The sequence below is a fragment of the Gadus macrocephalus genome, chromosome 18 (assembly GCF_031168955.1).
Source record: "Gadus macrocephalus chromosome 18, ASM3116895v1".
NCBI classification, from domain to species: Eukaryota; Metazoa; Chordata; class Actinopteri; order Gadiformes; family Gadidae; genus Gadus; species Gadus macrocephalus.
In genome coordinates, this window is record NC_082399.1 from 4,310,606 (window position 1) to 4,319,639 (window position 9,034).

Here is a 9,034-nt window from a genome sequence, read left to right on the forward strand (position 1 = left end):
CCGTCAGCCAATCAAATCGCTTCGCCGGGTTCTTCCCGCTTCTTCCTGCTTGTTGCGATGCAAGATTACCCGCTTTCCCGCTTTCCAGTATCGTCAGAGCCCGAGTCGCGTCACAGTGCTTAAATTTGCATACGCGATCTGATTGGATGACGGAACCGTCGCTGTCGAAAAAGTTGAACATTTTTCAACTTTCTGACGGTGGCGAACGCTCCAACTGAACGGACGGATCCACAATGCATTGCGCGTCCGTCCCCATTCAAAGTCAATGGGCAACGGTCAACTGACGGAGGTAGTGGGCACGGGGCGTAAAGGACCACATCCACAGCAGACATACCTCTGTGTAAAGGACCACATCCACAGGAGACATAAATCTGTGTAAAGGACCACATCTACATCCCCCATACATCTGTGTAAAGGACCACATCCACAACAGACATACATCTGTGTAAAGGACCACATCCACAGGAGACATACATCTGTGTTAAGGACCACTCTGGATCACCCACCAACCCCAGAACCGGACCTGGACACATCAGACACACAACCTTGGGTGCTCTGTGAGTCTACTGATGGACTCAAAGAGCTGCCTGTATTCTTGACTCAAACTTGAAAATGTTGAAATAAAAAACAGAATTACAGCGGAAGTCTGTTCTTCTGCTGGAGCTCAGTGGGAGCATCTTGGTGGACGGGTGGAAGGACTCAGCCAATGATTCTAATAAACAATCTCGTCAGGGCTTTGTAGAATGAACAATGTAAATGGGGACGATAACGTTAAGACGTGAAGCCAGGCAGCGGCCAACCACTGTTTGGAAGCACATTGCTAATACTTATATATCACGCACACACACACATATATATATATATACATGTATATAGAGTTCGGCAAATAATAGGGGTTAGCTACTGAGAAGACGCCACTTAGCAGCCTTCATGTTAACATTATGCTAATGAGGCACTGTAAGGATGAAATTATTCAGAGCCTCAAAAAGAAACATAACATCAGTCAGCGCCGTTAAGTCCTATAAAGTTCCCCTACTTATCTCATAAAAAACTAATAAAAACATGAATAAGAAATGGGGGGAGTCCTATTATGCTCTAGAAACCCACCATTACCATAGTGCAGAAATGTTCAGCATGGACTCTAAACGATTCAACATTAATTGATGGGCCAAGGGTGACGGGGGCAGCCCGCTGAATCCGGGATTAGCCGGTCGCTGGGGGGCCATGGACCCCTGGGGTCAGGTGGGAGGGGGGGTGGACTCCCGCCCCTCACCACCTTACCCCTAGGGTAGGGTTAGGTGGGTGGATGGCGGGGGGGGGGGTTGACCCCTGGGGTCAGGGATCAGGGGTTCTACTCACCACCACGTCGCTCCTCATCTTGCCGAAGGTGTTGATCAGGTGGGCGTAGTGGTAGTCTTCCATCTGCCTCAGCGTGGCCGTCATGCTGGCCACGAAGCCGCCCTGGAGACACAAACACAAGCAGGCACCGCGTTAGCACGAGGGGCGGGACGGGGACGGGGACGGGACGGAGGGGGGCGTGGGCGGGACGGAGCCGACCGCTGGGACGTGAGGTCGGAGACACGAGCGGCCCTCATCAGGCCGTCTCATTAACCCCCCCACCCGGGCCCTCGCTGCTCCGTCCGCTGGGGGGGTAGTGTGTGTGTGTGTGTGTGTGTGTGTGTTTTGTGTGTTTTGTGTGTGTGTGTGTGTGTGTGTGTGTGTGTGTGTGTGTGTGTGTGTGTGTGTGTGTGTGTGTGTGTGTGTGTGTGTGTGTGTGTGTGTGTTTTCCGTGTGTGTGTTTTCTGTGTGTGTATACCAGCGAGTTCGAGAGAAAAAAAAGTTGTTGAGAGAGTGTGGTTCGGGAGTGAGTGAGAGAGATAGCTGCTAGCGAACCGCTAGGCCGGGTTTAGAGGGTAGAGGGGTCGGGTCGTGTCAGGGATTTCGGATGATAGATGACAAAAAAAATAACACAATATAACAGAAAAATATCTATATAATAATGTTATCCGAAGTAGAGAGGGGAATGGAACACAGCCAGGCAGGGATATACTCGGGTGACAAGAACATCATATCTCGACAGGAGTGGGGATGTCAGGCGAGACACCGAAATGAAGATTCTGGTGTTACTCAGCAACAAGCCGACACCACCAGGAAGGGTGTAAGCCGTGTGGAGGAACTCAGAATAAACCCAGACGTCGTGTTCAGACCCCAACTCCATCGTCACTCAGTAAACAAGCTGATGGCGGCCGTGGTAACGGCGGTGCGGTCCTGATGCAACCAGACCCGGTCCCTCGTCTCTGCGGGCGGGGACCCGTGGTCCCTGACCAGCTCATCGGTTGGTAGGACACTCGCACACGTAGAGACGGCGAGAGAGAGAGAGCTTTGACTGGCTGATTAACGCCGCTACCTCGCCCATGTTTCTCTGTGTCGGTTCCCTTTCACCATGACGCTAAACGAGATCAATCAAACAACAATCACAATGGTGATTGAGTTTTCAGGAGAAGGAACGTGTGTGAGATACTGACGAGGCTTGGTTGACAAAACCACCATTCAAAGGGAGTGTGCTCTACCTGCAGCCTAGACTATCTTTGTTGTACACGGGGTATGGGTTAACCTAGTGATTGTTAACGCTTGGCACTTGGTTCTATGAACATCCTTACTGTACCGACAGCGATATATATTTTTGTTCCTCGTTCTTCCGACAAATGTACTGAATGTAAGTCGCTTTGGATAAAGGTGTCTTTAAAATGCCCTGAATGTGAATGTCGACTGAAGAGTGTAAGGTTCCCTTCCAGAGACTCTCATGTCCTATGCTCAGCTCGTACGTCACCTGTCGTGTCGTCGACCAATCCAAAGCCAGAGGGGTGTCATCAACCTCCTCCCCTCCATAAACAGGCCAATGACACGCATCCATCATGAGGACAGCCCGGACCCATCACTCACCCAGCGTTTATTTAATGAAGCAGTGGCACAGCGATAAATAACAGCTGTCATGTTGGATCTTTTAATTACTTTTTTCCCCCAGAATATATCGAAACTTTACGAATAAACAAAACTAACATCCTTAACTCTTCACAATGGGGTTCACAAAATCTTAAAAGAAAACATCTAATATTATCCAAATTGATTTCATCGGTGTTCATCAAATCACCTCCTCAAAAGATAAGGGAAAGCTAATTAAAAGTCCAACTGTATCTACACCGGCCGCATCAGAGCACACACAAAATGAATAAACCTGCGATCTGATAAGCCTTTAGAAAAACAACCATTGTGGGTGGCACTCTGCTGTTCCTGCTGCCGGCTGGCGTGAGGTTGAATAATCTTGTTTAATTGGGGAACACCGATTAGCTCCGACACAAGGAGGTTATTGTCGGACCGTTTTAGAAACACTGTCGATGTAGGTCAGCGATGGAGATGAGCTGTGAGCTGACGCAGGTCAGAGGGCAGACATTTAGTTTGAATCATCAACATACAAGAAGTCAAAGGGGGACTTCAGAAGGACTTGAGGCGAGACGGGCCGTGCAATACCTGGAGCGGTGCACAGGGACCCATGATGCACTGCAGAATAACTCCTTCAGGTTTCCATGGAACATCTTCACATCGTCTCCATCTGTCCCCTCCATCTTTCCTCACACTCTTAAAGGATAAACGAGCAGCCAGTTTGAGCCCAGACTCGGCCACTAGGAAGATTGAAATGCGTGACAGCACACTATTGTTCTTCTTTATGGTGCAGGGCTATAAGGCTTTCCAGGCTTTCCCCGTCATCATCACAAGCTGCGAGCTGATGGGAAGGTATAGCCAGAACATTAGCTGAGACTGGACATGAACCGTCAACACATGCATTAACATGAGCTTAGCCTACAGAGGGCAGTTTGAATACATTTTCACGAGGTGTCCTTTCCATTTCGAAACTTTGTTCATTTAAGAGGAAATTTCGACCAGGACCAATCTATAAAAATGCTGTCTAAACACTTTTCACTGGAAATAAGTTGTTTTAGGGCTTAGGTTTCTATTCAAAGAAATATATATAAGACTTTCACTAACGACCAGGATCAAGAGACCATTACATAACTCCTGTTCTAAATATGTTGTCTAAACAGGGTTTAGCTTCCCTTTAATGGGCCGAGCCACTCTGATAAACACGACCCAAAGCCCAACTATAAACCAGGAGAAGCAATCGCACGTCCATCAGAGGATCAGAACCTTCCCGGTCCGAGTTCGGGCCTCCCTCCCCCCCCTGCAGCACTGCTCAACAGAACAAGAGACGCAGCCGATACCCTGATCCATCAACGAACGTACCCCTTGTAAACACGCCGTGGAGCACTCTCATGGGGAGTTTCTCTCCGGCGCCAGGGAACGTATCCCAATTGGCCGCCCTGTGACTCGAGGAGTGGGACGGGAGCGGAGCTCTTCCCGTTTACATAATTCCTTGTTTGCCCACTCGGCGAACAGAGGCTGCAATCACATGATGGCCAGATTGATGAACAAGAGCAAGCTGGGGTGTAAGTCAACAGTGGAAGCCGGGGGTGTACGTACGGCTTTCATGTGAGCTCCACTGAGGAGCGTGTGTGTGAGGGGCATTGGGACGGATTGATGAGCAGATGCGTCTTCATTGTGAGGCTAAATTAACGGATCGACAGGTGCTAGCAGATAGCGTTTCCTACACGTTATGTTGCCGTGCTAAACAACTCGGCTTGCAGGGTCACAATGTGGAAATCCTAAAGTGTTCAACGGTGGAACCGAACCTACACACGCCATCAAAGGTTTCCCCGTTTGAAACTTCTGGGGAATATTCTCGACAGTGAGCCGTCCCCAAACTAAATAGAATACACTTTATAATATTTGTTATTTTGTGATGCAAAGCCAGACTTGAATTGCCTTTGAAAAATGGAGCCTAATTTTTTGCTCACCACTTTGGCAAATAAATACCAGAGGAATTACTCTCAAAGAAAACAAAATAACAGGGTATGAACTGAGGTTATGGAATCGGTCACGAGTTCAGGTCCGCTGTTGAAGTGGAGACGATTGGAATATAAACATTGGCTGAAAGAAAAATGTGAAGCAGCCTTAAGATGCCTCCCCCGCCTCTATATAAACGTCCATATCTCTTCACAAATTGATGGAAGTGCAATCCACACATTGAGAAAGAGAAATCATTCTATATCGCCGCTCTCTAACAAGACGTCAGGGGGCTCAGGCTGGGCTGTGACGGGCTGACCTTTCAAGCCACACGACCTCCACACCACTACAGCCCCGCTGGGCACTCCGGTCCTCGATACCATGGCAGCGCGTCCTTCGTTCATTAACCTCGTCTGGAGATGGCAGACGCTGAGGCCATCAGACACGCTTGCGTCTGATTTGATTTGCCTCACGTTGATGTTTGTGTGTTGATGATGAGGCCCAGGTGGCAACAACAGAACTGGGCCCCATTTCCCGATTTCGCGATTGCTTTTGTTTGCATTAAGCACTGTAGGCGCTTCGCTGAGGCTGTGATGAAGTTCACTATTTATTGGACCCTGTCTAGGCCGTAACGAACATCCCTGACCATAGTTAATCGCGTTTGTAGTCTACACTCAGATGTGAACTCATTATTGCATGCGGGTGTCTTCATTCATAATAAAATTAAAACATTCGCGAGTATGCAATCATACAAATTATTCTAAATGGGGTCAGAGACTCCGTGCACAGCCCCGCCTTCTCGAGTGAACCAAGAAAAGCCTGCGCCGTGACAAACGGGGGATTTGACCCCCTCGGTTTTACACAGGAAACTTGAGATAAGAAGGTGAAATCGCCGGGCGTGCCAAGCTGCAACCGAACCGCCTTGGCAGTGTAAAAAATACCTATAGCCTACTTTATCCTGCCCAACAATATTGGCAGGATCTAGACCAAGCTCTCCTAATCGGGTCAGCAATAGCCGCGTGTCAATGCCTAGCCTCTTCGTTTGAATTATGGAACGTTGCATTTTTAATGTCTACAAATATTCTAGACCAGAGAGTGCGGGCCAATCAATGAAACCTTATGCGGAATCAGATAAAGTCGGCTATCTTTGCTGTGCAAAGCACGTTTCAGAAATCAGCACATTAAGATATATGTAGTTGTCACACAAGCTATTTTTGTTAATATGGAATTATTTCAGGGGGGAAAATGCCGTGAAAAAATGTATGCACACTGCATACAGGATTAGGACTGATACATATGTCGGCCTAGGCCTAAACAATCGTGTTTTAATATCTTTAGCATTCATATTATTGCAGTCTATTCTTTTCGCATGCTACTCTGCTGTTGGCATTGATGGGGAGATATTTTAACGCTTTTTAACCCTGTTTTCCTCCGACATTCCTGCGTCTCCCCCTCCTACGGAACCCATTTCAGCACTGTGTCAGTAGACAGCTACAATCCTACGAGTGTCGTGAGTGCAGTGAACGCACGTTCATGTTAAGAGGTGTTTCGAGAAACGCTCCAAAGAAATTTACGATGGATCGCAAGATCCATCGTGAGAATGATCGTACGAGCGTAGAACCAACGTTATCGGGAAACGGGGCCCTGATCTCTTGCAGAATATATATTCCATTTAAATAAACAGAGGATATATCAAATGTATGCAACATAAAACGCATGTTACGGTATAGTTATAGCTGTGCGCCGCGATTAGCTTCAAAGTCGGCAGCGGGGTTGACTACGGTAGTTTAGTAAGTACGCAGAGCACTGCAGCGTTCCTTGAGAGCCGTAAAAAGAGCGACGGGACTAGAACTGCATGAGGGGGAGCATTAAATAACAGGACCTATATAGACTGAGCGGAGGAAACAGAAAAAGACGCACGCCAGGAAAAGGAGATCAGAAAGGCCTTAGTGACACAAGCTCTGATTGGTAACACAAACTCAGATTGCAGCCAATGACAGGTGCTTGTGAATCAGGATTCATTATGGGATGTTGGGTTGCCAGTACGGCCATATTGAGAGGCCTGGGAGGGAAATAAACTGTAACCGAGACTAATCGATACTCCCTTTGCCCCCGTCACACATTAGAAAAAACGACACAACAATGTCTCCCCCATATGACGAATCACTTCACAATTAAGTACTACACAACGATCAAAACAACATCACTACCTACATAATCACTAACATTTCCAAGATCCTGCTTTTGATGCAATAGCCCGCTTAATGCAAAACCCATAAAGATGGGAGTCCGTCCCCAGCCCGCAGAGGAACCAACAACAACAAACCCTGAGAACGATCTCAGAGCCAGATGTATTCAGAGATATTAACCTCTGACGTTATCACAGAGATATCAACCTCTGACGTTATCACAGAGATGTCAACCTCTGACGTTATCACAGAGATATCAACCTCTGACGTTATCACAGAGATATCAGATATCAACCTCTGACGTTATCACAGAGATATCAACCTCTGACGTTATCACAGAGATATCAGATATTAACCTCTGACGTTATCACAGATATCCCCCCCCCCCCCGTCCTCCTCCTCTCCGCGGCGCCCGCCCCCCACTCGTCTCATTTTAGCGGCTGACCGCGGTGAAGTGAGGGGGGCTGTTTACTCCGGTGCGGGAGGGCCGATGCATACGCAGAGCCCTGCTTTAAGGTGTTAATTAGGTGATGGTGGAGAGGGAGGGGGGGAGGGGAGAGAACTGACAAGAGGGGGGAAGGGGTGAGTGAGGATGAGGAAGGGGATAGGTATCCCTTTCTCCCCCTCCCCCCTCTATCGATCGTGCCGATGCAGAGATGGGCTGGCGATTATGGATTATGGAAATGTTCAATTGCACACACAAAAAAAACCACACACACACACACAAATATACACACACATAAGACTGCTGCCCCACATACACACAGACATTAAAAAACACACAAACAAATATACACACACACACACACACACACACGAGACCACTGCCCCACACATACATACGCACACTGCCAATGCATAGGCCCGCACACACACACACACACACACACACACACACACACACACACACACACACACACACACAGCATCATAACCAGGGGATCAAAGTACTATTGAATCCAGTGTTCATGAGAAATTCCACTTGAGACACACAAGCAATCAGCAATGCTCTGGAGTGCAGTCCGGAGGGGAGAATACCCCGGCTAATAAGATAGACTGAAGCCTAAGTACTGGGGATGGACTGGGCTGTCACAGATAACCCACTGCAAACAATGATATGTTCATTTATATTCCCGTCAATCTCTGTGTTAATCCACAAGGCAGCTATTGTCCGAGCAGAATCCCTCCAGCCAGAGACCGAGACGGAGAGAGACAGAGGGAGAAAGGGGGAGAGGGAGAGATGGGGAGAGAGATACAGAGGGGGAGAGGTAGAGAGAAACAGAGGGAGAGAGAGAGCCAGAGGGAGAGAGCGAGAGAGAGACAGAGGGGAGAGAAAGAGAGGGAGAGGGAGAGAGAGGCAGAGGGAGAGTGAGACCGAGGGAGGGAGAGAGAGAGAGAGAGAGACTGAGGGAGAGGGAGAGAGAAATCGAGGGCGAGAGAGAGAGAGAAAAGCACTGTATTGAGCGAGCCGTATCCGTGAAGAAAATACTAATATCTCTTTATTACCATTTCACCGAGTACAACTTCACTGTGTACTTGGGTGGGGGCCGAGGGGTGATTATATACAAACCGATCGGAGCAGTTGATCATTTCTTAAAGGTACAGAGCGCAGTATAGCCGCCAAGAACAGCCACCGCCGCCGCAGCCCTGCGTCCTCCCACACTTTGTTGCAGGGCCTGGGCGGCGCTGCAGCGGCCCACAGCGTGCCCACTCGGCACCCACTAGCCTTGGTGGAACCAGGTCCTCACTAGTGCTGCACCATTAATCCAATCGCAATATCAGCCTTTGCGATTGTATAAATGCAAAAAATGCGGGAAAAAAAAGAAAAAGTTTTTTATTTTATTTGTGTTTTCTTATTTATTTTTTTCACAGCTGAAATCCATTTATTTTGAAAAAGATATATTTGTTATCATTTATTTAATTTTGTAAAATATTGTTATTTTGAA

The 9,034-nt window shown here is 48.0% G+C and overlaps 1 protein-coding gene across 2 annotated transcripts in view; it reads right to left on the reverse strand.

Moving 5' to 3' along the window:
• The window catches only part of dock1 (dedicator of cytokinesis 1), a 152,284-nt gene that overhangs the window by 35,274 nt on the left and 107,976 nt on the right, over positions 1–9,034 (reverse strand). For both annotated transcript variants that reach the window (XM_060037087.1, XM_060037088.1), the window contains one exon: positions 1,360–1,461. In XM_060037087.1, coding sequence (XP_059893070.1) covers positions 1,360–1,461 — 102 coding nt within the window. The remainder of the gene's footprint in view (positions 1–1,359; positions 1,462–9,034) is intronic.